The sequence below is a fragment of the Rhipicephalus sanguineus genome, chromosome 4, assembly GCF_013339695.2.
Source record: "Rhipicephalus sanguineus isolate Rsan-2018 chromosome 4, BIME_Rsan_1.4, whole genome shotgun sequence".
Taxonomy (NCBI): Eukaryota; Metazoa; Arthropoda; class Arachnida; order Ixodida; family Ixodidae; genus Rhipicephalus; species Rhipicephalus sanguineus.
Window position 1 is genome coordinate 187,601,764 of NC_051179.1, and position 18,721 is coordinate 187,620,484.

General features: G+C 46.2%; 1 protein-coding gene across 1 annotated transcript in view; it reads left to right on the forward strand.

The window, feature by feature from the left end:
- Positions 1-13,760: 13,760 nt before the first annotated feature.
- LOC119390968 (focadhesin) overlaps positions 13,761-18,721 on the forward strand; it is a 395,558-nt gene continuing 390,597 nt past the window's right edge. Inside the window, exons 1-2 of the mRNA XM_037658681.2 lie at positions 13,761-13,977; positions 17,141-17,218. Of these exons, the coding sequence (XP_037514609.1) occupies positions 13,924-13,977; positions 17,141-17,218 (132 nt within the window). The 5' untranslated portion in view covers positions 13,761-13,923. The remainder of the gene's footprint in view (positions 13,978-17,140; positions 17,219-18,721) is intronic.

The following is an 18,721-nucleotide window of genomic DNA, read 5'->3' on the forward strand; positions in this document are numbered from 1 at the left end:
ATCAAGTAGAAATTTTAAAACTCTTCAGTGTGTGCGGACTGTCGAATTCTGCCTCTGCAAACGACGTATAGCTTATGACCGTAGAAATTATTGTATTTTTACGCTAATTTCGTGTTTATTTGGGCATAGATGATATTTTGAAATATTCGTATTAACGCATATGGGCTATTCCCGAAGACCGAATCAAGTATGACGATATTCGATTCGATATTCCAAATGTTCAATCTTCGCACACTTCTATATTTAACCATTATATCTGATGTCCCCCCTTTGTCATGCGGCTCGATCAGATCAATCATATATTTATATTCACGACAGTGCTAAAGCGTGAGCACCGTGCTAGCGTTCCAGAAGTGCCGAACTGTCCCACTTGAGCTCATAGACAAGGCGGAGGAGGGGATGATAATTTTCCGTGGACAGTTCAAAATCGTAGATATTTTAATAGAGCCTAGCGCGCTATAGTATCACGATCAAAATTACATTTCTGCTCGGCACTCGCATTATTCCCATTTATTGCTGTTGTTCAACTCAAGTGCTTTGCATCTAATGCATGCAAAGGCGGTACGTTTTCTTGAGCTTCAAGCAGAAACCGTAAACGCTCAGCACACTTGAAAAGCACTCATGTCGTACCACTGTACATTGAGCATATAAGTGCTTCATCATAACAGGTAGGGCTTGATCGGTACTCATGACAATGCGGCGGAGGATTCTCGGCGGCCCGATCGCTAAAGGTTGCGAAGTTTCTTGCGAAACAGGTGAAAAACTTCGACATTTAAATTCCGCCCCTAACCAACTCCGTAATTGTACCTTTTCATAGTCAAATACTTAACGTGCACATCAGAAATATTCGGCTGGATTCGGGAATGCTGAGGCACAGCAAACATAACTTTAGTCTTGGGTTATTGATTGGAGCAGAACTGCAAATGCGACATCATTCTTAGACAGATGGACATTTAATAAGCTGCAAGAACGCCAGATTTAAGATCACTGGGCAATTCAGCTTTTCATATAATCAGTTAGAGCTTTCGCGCCCCTGAAACACGCAGCTGAAATTTTCCAGCAAAGTTGTACAGTCCGCGAGATCTCTATTTCGCACGTTTCGTGTGACGAAATCAATATTTTTTGGGGCTCGCTATAAAGCAGCCAAAACCTTTCCGATGGGAGAAAGATTGAATTAATTCATTTTCAATAAAATTTATTACTAATAGATGGTGTAATGTACGTGGTCGGTTACAATCAACGTGCCATTTGCGAACTATTTCAGTCAATTCTATACCGCAGCCCAATGGACCATTGTAAAGCCACATTAAAGATAAATTCGTGTGATTGCACTTTCTTATCCTTTATGTACTTCCTGGTGGCAAATACATTGATCTCCAGAGTGTTCAAATCTTGCGATTTCTCAAGGTTATAAAAATATTTTAACGATATGTCTCCAAACGAATAATTCTTCACAACGCCGACGAATTCCAACTTCCCTATTGAGTCAATGCATGCGCTCATCATTATGGCCATCGCATGTCTAGTCAGCATACGAATAATAGCTTAACTTCAGTCAGTTCGGAGCAAAACTCGATGTTATTCCTTAGCCGGAAGTTTCCCTTACGTCTGTGGTTGACGGTCATTGCTGTTTTCCTTGTTTGACCAAAGGCCGTCATCGCGTCTGTAGCTGCACTACATGACTTATTCCTCAACATACTGCCCGAACGCGCTCGCGCTTGTTATCTCGAAACCTAAATGTTGAATTTCAAAGTAAAATTGACCGGTGTTCAACTTGTCACTCGGTCAGAGACGAATACTTTTCACCACGTCGCGTTATTTTGCTCTGCTTTCGATAACAACGGCGTTAGATTGATGAGCTCTGCTGACAAATCCTCATCACTCTATGCAGCCGGTGTAAGGCTGGACAAATATATAAATCAATCTAACGGTGTCGAGCAGTGCACCTGGTCCCATGTGGTGCGTCGGCAAGGGACTTGATAATTAAGCTCTCATATGTGTAGAAACGTGTTGTACGCTCACGTTGCGCAGACAGTCAGCCACACACATCGTCAACGGCACGTGAAGCGTCTACTATTAGCAATGTAATTTTATTACTTTTTTTCGGTTTGCATGCGAGGCACCGTCGACGGCAGATTACCGCGAGGCACTAGCTATGCATTTGTCTAATGCGTCTTGAAATATAAAGCTACAGCGTCCATAGAATCATAGAAATATAAAGCTACAGCGTCCAGTTTTAAGCACGTGTTGCTCCTATGGATAATTAATATTCTGTGAAATAACGGAACTAGCAAACATTTTATTAACATCGATCCAACAGAACAGCAGTGTGCGTTGCGCGTTACCCGCCGCAAATGCTCCATTATATGCGATTCTTTTATACGTATGAGTAAGAAGATTAGACAAATCAGCGGAATGTTTCTCATGCATTTCCATGCATCATATTCGCTCGCTTATCTTTTTGTTTAGTATTTTCAAGACGTATAAAACGACCACAATGCGACTTCTGACTGGCATTGTTTCATATCTTGAGGCAGTGATATCCTAATTGTGCAGTATTTTAACTTCTTTATAATGTAGGTTACGGTGTACCTGCTTTGTCTTTTATTAAAAACAAGGGTTCATTTTTATTTGAAATGCTGTGCTAAAAAGATGAATGTCACAAACATATACAAGGCGACCTCTGATAAAGTGATGGGATAACAGAAACTTTTCAAATAGGCATATCGGGGAATATACCCATCGTAACTGTATAGTTCCCTGGTTTCAGCCAGAGCTTATTATCTGTGGGAGGTAAAGGTGTAACTACATTGCACAATAAAAAAAAAGATAAATTCGCTTTAACTTAATTGAAAATTTGTTGCTACCTAGACGTACACGCGTAAATTTTGCCAAACGCAAGTCTTTAGCGGTGCTGTTTCGGACGTGTCCCATTTTCTTATCTTGGCGGCAAAAAGCACTGCTGGGCACTGACGGCGGGCCTGCAGATGTGCGGCTTCTTCGAAAGAGGAGGCGGCTCCACGCTGAGAAAGAAAACCGCAGAACAGCGGAAAAAAAGAAGTTTCCCTCTCCCCACCGGGACCTTCCGGGGCGCGGGCCGCCGTAGCGCATGTTTTTTTGCTTCTTTTTTTAAATGTGCTTTTCACTCCACGCTCTATACTGTAGAGCAGCGCGGTTTCTTCTGACCCTCTTCTTTCCCGCACTTTTCCGCCTCCTGCGTTTTATTTTTCACAGCACGAGTCTTCAGTGGATTGCCATTGCTATGTGTTCGTTCTAACAAACTTGAAAGAATATTTCTTGTTCGTGTATTGGTACTAAAATCTTACATTGCGGCCACGCCTTTTGATGAGTTTTTTTCACATAGCATATATGGTATTTCCGCTTGCCTGACTTATCCGTCAGCGAAAGATAAGAACTTTTACTCATTACATTGCGCAAATTACATAATAAAGGACTAGCTGTTAGAACTAAACACTGCGTCTCTCTATCCACAGACTGTTTGGGTGCGCAGCGCTGCTCGGGCAGCACGCAAAAATTTTCACGCTTCATGTTGTCTGTATACAGACGATGCTTCTTTTAGATTATACAGAATGGTTTTTAATGGCCGTTTTAGTTCAGAAATGACATAAATGTATTATGTGAGCTGGGTTTAATGCAAGCGGGTGACATTACTTGCATGAAAAAGCAAAATAAATAATCGCCTATCTAAATAAAATTCATTAATGACCTTAAAATTACACTGACTTACCTACTGCAACTGACTAACTGTAGCCACTGAGTTTGCAATAATTGGAATGAAATCTTACGATTTAATATTTATGCCATCAAATTTTAGGCAGAAGTTCACTGTTGCTTCAGTCACGTTTATTTTTGTAAGAATCAGTTTTAAGCATCGAACAACGACAAAAGCCTAGTTTAACGCCCATGTATATAAATACTGTCGCACACTTGGCGAATGATGGTCTCGAAAAAATCTTTAAAAGTAGATATGCACGCCTGGAGAAACCATGCACGAATGTAATGGCTCGCTATTATTTTTGTTTAGTCAATAATGTATTTGGATTGTTCGCACAAATAATCTCTACCACTTGGTGTAATCAGCTCAAGGACCACAAGTATGTTGTGTGTCACAGGTGATTTTTGTAATGTTTAAAAAATCACACTGTAGGAGTTTTTTACACTTCCTGCAGTGTATTTTATGCTGCCCTAAAATAATACACGCTGTTCGAAACCTCTGCCGGCAACCAAGGCCGGCACGACGTGTTGCCGACTTGTCGCCCCGACAAGCGTTTGGCGCGCTCGGCGCACTCGGCGTTCACTCGGCCACCAACGGTGGTGCGAATCGTGCAGCCGACCAAGTGCCGACAAGCGTTTGGCGCGCTCGGCGTTCACTCAGCCACCGACGGTGGCGCGAATCGTGCAGCCGATCTAGTGCCGACGTAGCTGGCAGCGCACCTCCGGCCGACCCTTTTCGGATGTCTGGTGGCCAGTGAAGTCGGCTGCCGGCTATTTGCCAGTGATCAGCCAAACGTCGGCAGTCGGCCAGCGTTGCTTGGGTTTTCACCTCACTTCGTTCGCTGACGATTGTCTGTTTTTCCGTGCATACTGTTAAACTGGAAACAATTTGAAAGGTGCGCATACATGTAATACATGCGTACAGTTGTATCGACGAAAATTTTACGCTTTAAATGTTCGCTGACACGACGTTGTACGTGATTTTTAAGTGTATACACGAAGTGGGTGCAGTCTAGCTGGACGTACCGAGCATTATTGGTACGAGTAGGAAGTCTGAACGCCCTTAGAATTCCAAGCTTTCTGGTGCTTTCTTGCAAGTCAAGACTGGCGGCGTGCATGCATATTTATCCGGTGCATGGATATCGTATTTGATGCATGTTTATCGAGGAATTGGCAAACGCAACATTCCATGACGTGATTATCCGTGTTACATGTTTCTAAAAGACTGCGCGCAGAGTTCTACCTGGGAACGTGCCGGCCGAAGAAGTTGTTAGAGAGCTAAGGACGGTGACCAGCTCGACCAGCTCTGACCACCTCTGCTCCATGTAAAACAATTTTATCTCTAAAATAAGGTGCCGCCCGTTTCATGGCCGATCCCCCGCGGTGGGTTGCGCCAGGTTGCCAAGGAACAACCAACCAACCAACCAACCACCTCTGCTCTATTCACTTCGCAGAATACTGCTTCGACAGAACGGGGCAGACGGCCTGGCAGTGTACCTACAATTTTTCCTGCTTTCCCAGCGCATCTACAAAAGCCTGTTAGTTTCTACCTCCTTGACGTAGCTTCAACACAAATAGTTACGAAAAAAAGAAATTGCGGCAAAAGCAAGATGTAACTCTTTTGAAATCCGACCAAACCGGAACCGAAACACCGAAGGACGCGGCTGCTTTACTTTTTTATGCGTCTAGTCTGAGAGGGCGAGAGCTACCTCGTGATGGCACACGTCGCCGACGTAGGTTAATGCTTGCGAATCCTCCTTCTGGCCAAATGTTCGCGTGATGGATGTGTGCTTATGTAAAGAGAATAAGTGCGTTCCACGTTAGCTTGTGGTTACCCCTTGAACACTGACGCCGTTGCAGCACAAAAACCTAGTAACACATATGTAATTACAGGGCGCCAGCGCGCTCGATATACGAAGCACCCCTTCGACAACAGATTATTCTGAAAGTCTGCAGCTGACAATGGTTGTATAACATAATTTGTTTCATAAACGAGAAGAGGCAACTGTTCGTGGGTTTAAAGCAGTTTCTTTCTCATTTTTTGAGTGTCGGACTGCAAACCAACGCGCGCGCCGCGCGTATTCCATTGCCGTCTATGGCGGTCGCGCCGTGTTTTTCCTCTAGCTACATGGCCGCCGGCGGCTTCACTTGCTCCCGTTGGCGGCGGCCGGGACTGCCACTCCAGAGGTTCTATAGAACCTCCTTGGCATAGAGTTTGAAACTAGATGCTCGGAGGCCATAGCCGCGCACGCTGCTTTCATAAGCACTACCACTATCCTACCGGCGTTTGCGGTGTGATCTAGTGCTCCAGCTCTTGCTTGACATCCGAAATACAGTGTACTAGAAAGGGCAGTGAAGCGGGCAGCAGCCTCCGCGTGACTCCGGCGGCGTCGCCAGCAGCGGCGGTGCTGCGATCGACCAATCTTGAAGAGGAGCACGCGAAACGTAGCATCCACTGGGACGCTCGCATGTGCTTGGCGCGCGCTGTGTCTGTGGTTCAGATGTTTGCGCGTAAGCACTTCGCTTATTCAGTCTGTATTATCTGCTAAGGACCAGAAACTACAAGAAAGATTGGTTTTCCCACAGATGCAAACGCATTTTGGGAAAGTACTCGCCGCTTGAATAGAGCCACGTTCTTGAAAACACGGACACTTTCCATCGCAGTTGAGTCCCATTAGAACATTTTCAACCGTTTCAGCAATCAGGATCGAGTTTGTTTAGCTTACAGAACTTGAAAAATTAAGCGCGGACGAATCTCTGACAGAGAGCGAGTGCATTCAGATCTTGGGTAGTCGCCATAGGGAAGCCGTGTGAGAGGTTAATTAAACGTAGCTAGTCGCCGGAACTATGAAAGTAAGTGTAAACTAAACAGTTACATGGTGCGCTCGTTCTCTTTGCAACCCCTGTCTGTCGCATAATATGCAAGGCCTGAAAAAAAAAAAGAAAAAAAAAATGATCGCGCAAATGAACAACGTCACGCAGAATCAGCTGGACTCGTTGCTGAAACAGATATAATAAAACATTTCGTGCCCGAATTTGAACAGTCATATACGCCCACAGCAACAATTTATTTTGGAAAGGACACTGAAATTCACCTATAGAAATCATGCCCCAAACGCAAGGCAAGCAAGCTGAAAAAGAGGACTAGCACAGCATGCACTGATGCAGAAAAAGCAGCCGATTGTATTTATAGTGACCTTGCACGCTGAGCAGTTAAACGAGCTACAGCATTTCACAAAATGGACACAAGGTCATGGTCTCGATCTGTAATCTGTGATTTAATATGTTACAATGCATCACAGAATATGACAACACACATATGATGCAGTAGGGCATAGAGCATTGATATATATGACGTTGTTTTTCACACTAATGCAATGAGAGCATAACCCTAGTAATGCGTAGAAAAACAACTGAATTACTGTACAAAAGGGAAGCCGCTTGTTTTGATTCAGCAAATCCTCACAGCTGGCAAGGTAAAGCTCAGAAAATAAGTAACAGCAGGGGAGGAAGGCAAAAGTGTAATGCATGTTGAGAGAGTTGCCATGCACCTAGTTTAGCCTGCTTAGTTTGAGGTGCTTGGCAGAATTACGCTTCCTCAGCAGATTGATTTATTCTCGCCTTTCACAAAAAAGGGCAGTCGCATAGTGACGTAAAACCAAACAATGCGTGCTGTTAGGCTCTTAGCATGAATTTCGCAGCCGACCTGCAATGGGGAAGCATGATGAATCATGTGCAACATATCCATAACACTCTCGCTATGAAGTTTGCGCGCTCTGGGTCTGCGGGCGCTTTAAACAACGAAAGCTTCGCCGTTTGTTTGCTTCGAGAGTACCCTGTGCTGCATCCAGGATCGAAGCAATGGTTCAAGCGTTGTTTTTTAGGAGCCATTCGCACGTTATAGCATCACACATTGAGAGAAAAGCGGGAGAATCACTTCCAAACAAGCGCGTTCCAGCCAAGTAGAGATGGGTCGCTCAGGAGCGAGCCGGCTCTTTTGAGCGGCTCTTTTAAAAGAGCGGGTGATCCGCGGCTCAGTAAAAGTGAGCGGCGGTTCTTTGGGAAAGGGGGAGAGCCGGTTCTCGCAGTTCTCTCTCGTTCAGTGAGCCGTGCTGAACCGATCTGCTCAGATGCTCAGAGAGCCGGGGATGAGCGGTGAGCCGGTGAACGCATGAGCCGGGTTGAGGTGGCGGTACAGTAGTGCATTGTCGGTAGCCGGTTCTCTCTCGCTCAGTGAGCCGTGTTGAACCTGTTGTTCGTTGAACCGGTCGAGCCGCTTCGTTCGAGTTCGCGTTCCTTGATAGAGGTACGGATGGATGGATGCTATGAGCGTCCCCTTTAAAACGGGGCGGTGACATGTCTGCCACCAGGCTCGAAGAAAAAAAAAAAAAGAAAAAAAAGCTTCCTTGTTTCATGTTGGCCTACGCTGGCTTTCACGCCATCTATGGGGATGACAGAAAGCAACTGCCCTTTTGTCCTTGCTCACAACAGTCGCAGCTACAGTGGTCGCAGCCAATAACATTGGAGAAGGGACAATCCAACGTTTATAGAACCAGGTAAGTTGCAAAACTCCCCGCGTCAGCCAACCCGTCGCGCGGCGCCGGGGCAGCTTCCCGTTTGGTGGCGCTGGCGGCGCAACAAGCTTCCGCTAGCAGACGAAAACGCCTAGTCTGAGTGGCAAGACGCCGGAGCAGCCGTTCAGAAAGAGCTCCGTTGTTTACACTGCCAGCTGTATGCTATCGAGAATTTTCGTTGCGCTGGCGCTGCAATGTAAAACTGAGTACAATGTAGCAGCGGTAAGGCAGTCAATAAAGCTCTAGCTTTCTAGACTGCCCACGTTAACTGATGTTTGGTAGCATACGAGTCTATCCATTACACTGTAAGAAATGAACTATATGGCGCATTACCGTAGCGTAATTCTTTAGCTAAAATGGGAGCTTGGGTGTGTTGGTACTTCTTTTCGTTTCGGACTGTGCAAGTATCGCGCGTTGTTAACGAATAAATCTTTGTTGTAAGTCAGCGCTGTTGTTTGTGTCTTCCTTTTTCTGGTGCTCCGTCTTTTTTGCCGCTGTTATCTTTCCGATAATTCTTCACTTTCTCTTTTTCGAAGGGAGGAGTTCTCACTCTATCGCGGCCGTCGTTACTTGCAATGATTGAGTGGTAAAATCGCCATGTGTGTACTGCACGCCACAATTTCAGTCCTGCTACAGAAAGAAAAGTAGTATTTATTTTACGCACGCAATGCAGTGAAACAAGTTTTCAGATATTACATGTATAGTGTGATGTACTCAATCAGCAGAATTTATTTGCAGTCTGAAGCAAACCTTATCAAAACAGCTCTAATTGGCTGTAAAGAAATTATTTACAGCACAATTTTTAGAATTACTCAAATCAAGGCAAGTTCGGGAATATCCTCAATTGGGACGCATTCTTCGACGATCGATCGAGTCTCCTTTCCGCTGGCGATTTCAACCTTAATTCTTACCATTGACCATGTGAGTGAAAGTCTTCAGGATGTCTTCCTCATGAAAGTGCACATCACATACACGTGATATGTCGGACAGTTTCTTGTCCTCACGAGGAATGCTGCGATCTTACGCCGCTCGCTGGTCAGGGTCACGCGGGTCACAATAGGCTACCAACCGTCTCGGAATTCGCAGGACTGTCCTGACTTTTCATACAGTGTCCCGAGCCGTCCCTGTCGGGACAGATATCTGTCCTGCGTTCATTCCGGACCATCCATTTAGAAGTTTTTATGTGATCCAATACACGCCTGACAACGCGCGTCACGCTCCAGTACACGGAGTTCTCACGAATAGCACGCACGAAGCAATGTTGCAGTGGCTGCGAAGGGCTTTAGTTACATTGGCTAACTTCTGTGCGAAGCGCGACAACTATTACGGGTACATTCTCCAGCAAGAGGAAGTGTTGCGAGCAGCACGTAGTCAGCTGAAGAGGCCTAAACAATGAAGAAACAATCGCCCCCGTCCCGACTCCCTTCATTGAAGAGTTGGTAACTCTGGCACAAAAGAAATGTCGTGGTGTCTCGGATTTCCTGTAACCTAGCAAAACGTTTTCTTGGGCTCGTTGGTTCATGACTTCTGTGGTAAAATTGTAGCGTAAAACAACACAAGGACCGACAAAGAACACGGGACTGGCGCTAACTTCCAACTGCAACGACAAGGTCCTTGTGTTGTTTTGCGCAACAATTTTCTCACTGAATTCCCGTAACCGCTCGTACAGCCGGGAACACAACATGTCGGCATGGTGAAGACACGCAGCACATCCAAAGCACAATAGAAAGCGCAAAACTGTTCACGCAGAAAGCAACCTCCGGGGATGCTGACGCGCCGCAACGCCGGTTGAAGAGAGTGGAGTGAGTGAATCCTGTTGCGACAGCAGCGCCACATCTGTCGCTGATGGCGGCGGCGCCGCGCAACATCGCTCAGTTTTGCAACTGACCTGGTTCTATAAACGTTGGGACAATCAACGTAGTCGTATGGTGGCTTAGTAGTCGCAGCATCCTCGCTTGTCGTGGACACGCCATGCACGTCCATTGGCAACACGGTCAGATCCCGGGAGGAGACTCGGCACCCGGAGGCACTTTGTGACTGCCAAGACAGAGTGCGTCACCAGAACATTTTGCAGAGGGGTGCATATGCGAAGGGGGGGGGGGGGGGGGAGCGGAGGCATCCAGCAGCGACCAGCGCACGCCGCGAAATTCCAGGAAGGGGAAGGCAGCCTCCTTTTTGCCTCCTCTCCCTCCTAGTGTTTTCCCTTCCTTCGTCGATTTAGGGTGAACCGTGAACCGGTGAGCCGTTCAAGTGAGCCGGTTCACTTAAGTGAGCTGAGCCGTTCGGAGCCGCTCACTCAAGTGAGCCGCTTTGCCCATCTCTACAGCCAAGCAACCGGCAACACGAGGCACCCGCCTTCAAGATTGAGCGACTGCAGCGCCGCCGCTTCGTTCGCCAGCAGCGGCGTCAGCTGCCCCTATGGGTCGGTGCCTCCGCCCGCTTCACTGCCCTTTCTAGTACACTGTATCCGAAGGTGACGGGGCCCGTCAGCGCAGTACTGTCGTAAAAGTGACGGGGCCCGTCACCGTAGTGTAAATTGTAATAGTGACGGGGCCCGTCATAACAGCGACGTGCTTATAGTGACGGGCCCCGTCGTCGTAAAGCGGCGATTACAGTGACGGGGCCTGACGGGGCCCCTTTACCTGTACTTTACCGTAGATTTTTGGTCGTTAGACGCCCACGTAGTGTGGTGTTCGTGGCGTAGATGGTTGGCGCGCTCTCCATAGTATTATGGCTGCAGGTCGTCAGTTCGATTCCTCCCGGTTCTTTTTTTGTCAGGTTATGCGTCGACGTCAACGTTACTGCTCTGACGGAGTCGTAACTTTTTCGTTCATATCTGCGGCGGTTAGAGAGCCCTAGCTTTCCTATGCGACCTCGGTTCTAATCGCGCAGAATAAGAAAATTTTTCCGTCTTTTTTCTTCTTTTTTCAATATTGTTTCACAATACCGTCCCGAGCTTCCGGCTAGTCAACAAGAGTTACTCATTCGTAGTAGCACGGCTCAGCGTGGGAGAGCGGAGCCCGTTAATTAGCATGTCGCTGCGCCGCTGATGCTGCATATCAGCATCCCCCCCCCCCCCCCCCCCCCCGAAATGTTTTCGTATTGACGTGCACCGCCGACCACAACAGCCACCTGCGCCTGAAGTATTCCTGTGTTTTTTCTAGAATTGCTTTATATGGTCGAAAGACATCTCGGAGGGAACATTGCTGATTTGACTGGCTGTCCTCGCTGCGCCCATGGCGTCCCTGTAACTGGCTGCGCAGCGCATGACCGTCAGCGGCGCAGCGACATGCTGGTACGGGCTCCGCTCTCCCACGCTGAGCCGGTCTACCACGAATGAGTAACTATTGTTGACTAGCCGGAAGCTCGGGACGGTATTGTGAAACAATACTGAAAAAAGGAAAAAAAAAAGGAAACATTTTCTTATTTAGCGCGATTAGAACCGAGGTCGCATAGGAACAACTAGGCTTGCGCGAATATTAAATTTTAGGTTCGAAGCGAATTCGAAGCAACTTTGACTAGTAGCAGGATTTGACTTTCGGTTGAATGCAAGTGATAACCTGTAAAATATGTTAATTAAAATTTACTCTAATTAGAGCATATAAGCCGGTATAACAAGCTTTTAAACTTAAAGAATGATGAATCGATGTGAGGGTAATACAGTAAAACCTCATTAATTCGAACTTTTATTTCGAAATCCCGCATAATTAGAAGGATTTCTATGGCCCTGTATTTTGCAATGTAAATCTGAGTGGATAATTTGAAGCAGCGGTGAGTACCAGCCCGGTTAATTCAAAAACTTTGGGTGCCATGTGCCAATTCCCGATCCCGATTTAGCCATAAGTCCGCAGAAACGATGGCCCTTAGGAGCCACAAGGCAATGCAATGTAGCGATACTAATGAGTGACAAGTGAAGCATCCCAGCCTCGCTGCTGCCAGCGCAAGAAAAAAAACAAAACAAAAGGCGGTCTCGTGGTCAACTGAAATGTGCGCCTGCGGAAAAGAAGACGTGCTTCACTGCAACACAGCGGTGACACGCGGGCAGCATGACGAATGCTTCTCTCAACGTCAGTGCGTCATGATTTACCCATTCTTTCAGGGAAAATAGAGAAATTAATAAAGGGCGGTCTGACGGAATTCGCGATGTGTGTGAACCTCCGGTTGGCGGTTGTTCCGGCAATTTGCGTACTTGCACTGCTGGCGGAGTACTTGCCCGCAACGCCTACTTCGAAAACTCAGTTCGAAAGCTTCAATGATCCCTTTTTTCCACCCTGAACACATCGCGAATTCCGTCACACTGGTCATTATTACATTCTTTATTTTACAAGAAATGATGGGCGAATGGCCGCATCATGACGCACTGACGCTGCGAGGAGCAGGTGACATGCTGCCCGTGTGTCACCACTGTGTTGCAGCGAAGCACGTCTTCTTTTCCGCAGGCGCGCATTTCAGTTGACCACGAGACCGTTTTCTTCCCCGTTTCCCCGGTTTAGCGGCAAAATTCGGACCAAGTATTGCTGGAAAAAACCCTTGTAGCCGCAAACTAGGAGGCACAGCAAACGACCACCTCTGATTACTTCCAGTAATACAAAGTTCCTTGCATCCCGCCTTTTGTATGTTTGGTTATTCGAGAACTCGCTTAATTAAATTTGTCACAGTCCCAGTGACTCTGAATTAACAAGATTTTACTACATGCTCATTTAACCTTGAAGTGGGGCTTCGCGGCAGTGCGGATTTCTTCTGGAAAGATGTGTTCACGGTATAGCACACTTCTACTGCAGTGAAACCACCTTTACAGGGGGTTACATGCGGTTTATATATGTCTACTCGTTCATTTCGAATACTTCGAAATTTCCTAGAATTTAAATTCGTTTCGAAGCGAATTCGAATACTGTAATATTCGTTCGAATATTCGAAGTGCTCGAATATTCGCACAAGCCTAGGAACAACGCATCATCCGAACGCTAGGGCTGTCTAACCGCCGCAGACATGAACGAAAAAGTTACGACTCCGTCAGAGCAGTAATGTGATGTTGATGCATAACCTGAAAAAAAAAAGGAAGAAAAAACGGGAGGAATCGAACTGACGACCTGCAGCCCAAACACTTCATGGAGAGCGCACTACACCATGAACGCTTTTTTTTTTCTTTATTGCCTCACACAAGTAACTACTACGCCACGAACGCCACACGACGAGGGCGTCTAAAACCACCAAAAATCTACGGCAAAGGGGCCCCGTCACTTTTACGATGGTACTGCGTTGACGGGCCCCGTCACCATAGTCACCGCTTTAAGATGACGGGGCCCGTTACTATAAGTACGTCGCTATTATGACGGGCCCCGTCACTATTACCATTTACACTACGGTGACGGGCCCCGTCACTTTTACGACGGTACTGCGCTGACGGGCCCCGTCACCGTAGTCGCCACATCCGAAAGCGGTAGCGGGGATTTGAGGCGCTGAAAATACCACTTGTCAACCCGAGCACGTGTAGCGCAGACTCTCCGTTTTCAACGCACCGCATGAATGAACGTCATCGAAAGCCTGCGAGTCTTGCCACACATCTGTCCCACCGTCGTCGTGGTTGCTACCTCTGGGTCGGCGGCAGCTCGCGATGGACGATGTACGGGCCATGCTGAGTTTCGATGCCTCGTGTGTGCGGCGCAAGGTGAGCTCGTCTCGCTGATATCGTCTGCTGGCCGACCGCATTCAGAATTTGTCGTTGATTTGAACATGTTGTATTTTAATTTCACGGGCATCAGCAGCCGCTGCAGCCGGCGTTGCATGGGATGCCGCGACAGTCAGCGATGGAGACCGTTCACGAGTCGTCAGCGCCGGCGATGAGTAGCTGCAGATGCTGCGTGCTGTGTCGCATTCTTTCTCACCAGTCACTTGTGAAATTTTACTGACATTTATTGTGTGAAGTCGTTGACAGAGCAAGGTACGCGTTTAGGAACACTACGGTGCAGGCGCGATACAGTGGCCAGGATTATAGGCGTGCGCACAGGGGGGGGGGGGGGGGCACCCCCCCTAATCACCTAAAGGGGGGGTGGCGCAAAGTCAGCCCCACACATTGACATAATGGGGAGGGGGGCGCTGCGACTCGGGGGGGGGGGCACAGTGTCAGCGCCATACATTGACGTAATTGGGAGGGGGGGCGCTGCGACGAACCTTCGCCCCCCCCCCCCCCCTGAAGGGGAACCCTGCGCACGCCTATGGCCAGGATCATGGTAGACCGCCCCCGAAGGACGGTGTTACCATAGTTGCCATGGTGCTTATCGCAGCATTGTGGTGACGTCATGTGAACACAACCTATACAAGGTTGTTTTCGATGGGTGACTGGACTGACAGGGGCATGTTGTGACCCAGCGGTTTGTCGTCAGACATATCATTCTGCAGCACGAAATTCAGGAAGAGCTGACTACAGTTGAAGGGTTGCTCGTGCGCAGAACACATTCTGCTCACAAAGCTAGCATGTAAATTTGGCAGAACTCGTTAATGAATTGCACCCTGGGATTGTATACAGGCCAAGAAATGTTTCCGAGAAAAGTGCTGGACTTGACATGCAATCCGAAATCATGGTCAAACGTTCTGCCAGCTGGCAGACACGAGCACTAATAATGTCTTGGCAATGTAGCAACTGCCTGCTGAGGTTCTTGATGCACCAGGGATGAAATAAAATACAGCATGGAAAAAATGACAACAGGGAGGAACAAATGAAACAGGATGACACGCTAGCTGTCTTATTCATGTGCAAACTCTTTGTGGGGGTTAACTGTTTGCGGTAGTGTTGGGTGTTAACCCCACAATGTCCAGCATATCATATTTGATATGCCAAGTTCAAACATACACCTGCTGCTGCAAACCGAAACTGAAAGCACAAAGGTAGTTAGTCGTAAACAGAGGTGTGTGCACACCCCCCCGTTTACGAATTTCTCATCACAAGCTTCCATCTTCCCCTTCCTGCCTTTTTTTATTGGAAAGCCAGTTAGCGGTGCTTAGCAGTGGCGTAGGCAGAAATTTGGTTCTGTGGGGGTCCATTATTCGAAGTGGGGGCCAGGCAGGCAAGTGTGATCGAGTGTGCTCTGTGTCCCATGGCAGAGACAGGTTTTGGAAGGGGCCCATGCCCGGGTGCCATCCCCTGGTGCTTAGGGAGCATTGAAGAGCGTTCTGTAATCTCACTACTCTGGTTGCTGCAACTGGAGTGCACTACCCCCGTTTGAAAGATGGCAACCTCCAGCACTTGCCCTGTTGCTATTTCACCTTAATTGTCCTATTCCGGAATAGGTCAAGCTGGATTTACTGCTCATTGAGAGTCGAGTACATAAAATGAATCGCTTCGATCAAAATTTGGAGCATTGAATTGTGAAGGTGAATAGGGAACAGAGGGGGACACATTTGATTACTTAATTTTATTATTGCATTTACAAATACTGCTGTCTCAGTTACTTAGATATAGCAGGAGTGAGTACAGATGTTCAACACAATGAACAAATACAGTTCAACAAAATTCATCATTACGCAATTCTTTTTCGAATTGCTCAGCACCGAGTCTGCAAAAGAGACCCATCAAGTTCTTTCCATAAATCCACCGTCCGCAGAAAAATGGAAAACTTGAAACTATCTGCCCCCTACCCGAACTAGTCTCTCCGATACAGTGAACACTGTGAAGTTGTAGTCCTTCTCTGCTTGAAGTATGCTCGCATAATAGTATGCACCCTCTGACTAGCACCAGACCTACATACTGGCAGCAGCATCTGTTGTGGTTCTGATAAATGTTTACTGTGAAATCCTTCCTTGCACAGAGCATGATGAAACAATGGTGCATGCAACTGTATTTTGCAGCGGATCTTAGGCAGGAGCATCTGAAACTTTTGGAAGCTCGAGGTTTGGTAGAAGTGGACATGCAGATTTCTTTACTTCTCCATTTATAACATGTGCCCAAAATTATAGTGAAATATTGACAAGTTTTGTTTAGGATTAATTGGTGAGCACAGTATAGTTTTCCTCTCTCTTCGTATCTTGTTCCGTGTTACATATAATCGTGTACTTGCCCCTCCCCTCTATAATGTACTTTATGTACCTTGAGGGTATTTCAAATAAATAAATAAATAAATTTTAGCGTTCTTCTGCAAGCAAAGCGATAGCTCAGTTGTAATGTTTCTAATTTAACTATTATTAAAAATTGGTGTGCTTAGATTTAGGTGCACGTTTAAAGAACTCCAGGTGATCGAAATTTCCGGAGCCGTCCGCTACGGCGTCTCTCATAATCATATCGTGCTTTTGGGATGTTAAACCCCAACAATTAATATATTATTAAAACATGCTCTTTGTATGGCAGTGACTCGTGGAAAAGATGTTTTGATAACTGCTAGTCACTTTGAAACCACCAATGCTGTTGCCTATAAGGGAGCATCATAAATGAAGCATCAATCTTTTTAGGGTTGAGTGCGAGTGTTTGTACATTCCTCCTCTTGTCCTTGTGCTTGTTCGTGCTTGCACCCTTCAAAAAACATGACGGGCCAACAAGGCCCCATCGATACTGTAGTCGATGGCAGCATCAATGTAGACATATTCATTATAAATTATAAGGTTGAGACTGTAAGCACTAAGGTTGTTATGGTGCAAAGAACTGGAGATAAATAATAACTGTAGTTTGCAAACGAAAAAGGCAGAAATAGGTGACGTAAGTATTGACATAATATTGACATAAGGTGACATAAAAAAAAGGTGGTAAGTGTCCATTTGCAGTGAAGTGAATGTAATGAATGGTCAAGTTCCCAGTGTGAGCTGGTCGTAGTGTGCGCCTGATGGAGGTGTTTTGGGTGCAGGCAGTGAACAAGCTGCTGCAGCAGATCGACCGCCAGCTGAAGCCAGGTGACGTTCCCTTGTCAGCTGACGCTGCAAAGGTAAAACGGTGCATGATGAAGTTTCTGAGGGCTGTTCAAATTGTGAAATTTTCAAATGAAATGAAACATGAACTTTACAGAAATTACTTTTTCCGGAGTGAGTTTAGAAAAGTAAAGGAAGGGGCTTATAATCAGATTGCAGTTATTCTATTATAAGGCTGTTGCAGCGGGTGGAATACTGTTTTCATAATTAAACTGTCCGTATGCACATTGGCTGAGTGTAGAAAGGGGTGTCAGAGGAGGTTGCATTACAGAGGCTTCTTCTTGCAGATGTGGTAGTGATTCCAGGTTGCGTGAGATTCCTTCTTAGATTTCCAATGCAGAATGATGACATAGAAATGAAACACAGCCTTTTATGTCTACAGTAAACGCTAAGGTTTACAAACATTAGTGCGACGAATACAGTTGAACCTTTCAATAGAGACACACACTGGGAAGCAATTCTTGTCCCTTACATGAGGTGCCTCTTACAAGCAGGGTACCATGTTCTCATTTTCTGATCAACCCCTATTTCAATGCAGGCACAATGGTGTCTCTTGTAAAGAGGTTCAACTGTATTTTCGAATAACAAATGTTTAGAAAATCTCCGGCGACATTCCTATGCCTTTTACAAAAAGATTTTTCAGTGAAACAAATTTCTGAATAATGAATATTTCAGTTGAACGAACTTGATAGGGGACCCAGGCTCATTTCTGAAATCAGTTCAACAAAGTTTTCTGCTGTTCAATGCTGGCAGAGGCCGTTTCAAATCCGGTAACTCTGGCCGAGGTTGTAGGGTGTGTGGAAAGTTGCGAGAGTTGCGAGAGTTTGTGTCTCAGTGACAAGCTGTGCCAGAGGAAGTGCACAAATGCATAGTCGCCCGGGACAGCCTTGTTACTTTTTGGGCTTTAAAAGCACCTGTGCACCCACCATGGTGGTCTAGTGGTTATAGTGGTTGACTGCTGATGCGAAGGTCGCGGGATCGAATCCCGGCCACGGTGGCCGCATTTTCGATGAAGGCGAAAATGCTTGAGGCCCGTGTACTTGGATTTAGGTGCACGCTAAAAAAGCCCGGGTGGTCAAAATTTCCAGAGCCCTCCACTATGGCATCGCTCATAATAATTTTCTGGTTTTGTGATGTAAAACACCAACAATTATTATTATAATGACTAAAGGACCTGTGGAAATAAAAAATTACAGATCTTTCTTTTTAAATGAGATAGGCAGCAATGTAACTGCTGTGTGCTTCGTTTATATTAATGTACATGACTTGCATATCACATTTTTGAGTTGATGTCTGCTGTGCCCTGTTCAGCATTCCAGTAAATATTCAGTTAAGTGAACTCTTTTCTTGAATCTGTTAAAGTTCACTGTACGCATTTTTTGTCCTGTGTGAAAGGATGGATTTTTGGAACTATGGGGAGAAATCAAGCTTAACTTGATCACCATAAAATTTGTTCAGGTTTACAAAAATCATGAATTATCTGGTTATATCCAAAGACAAAAGTCTCTAATTGCATGAGT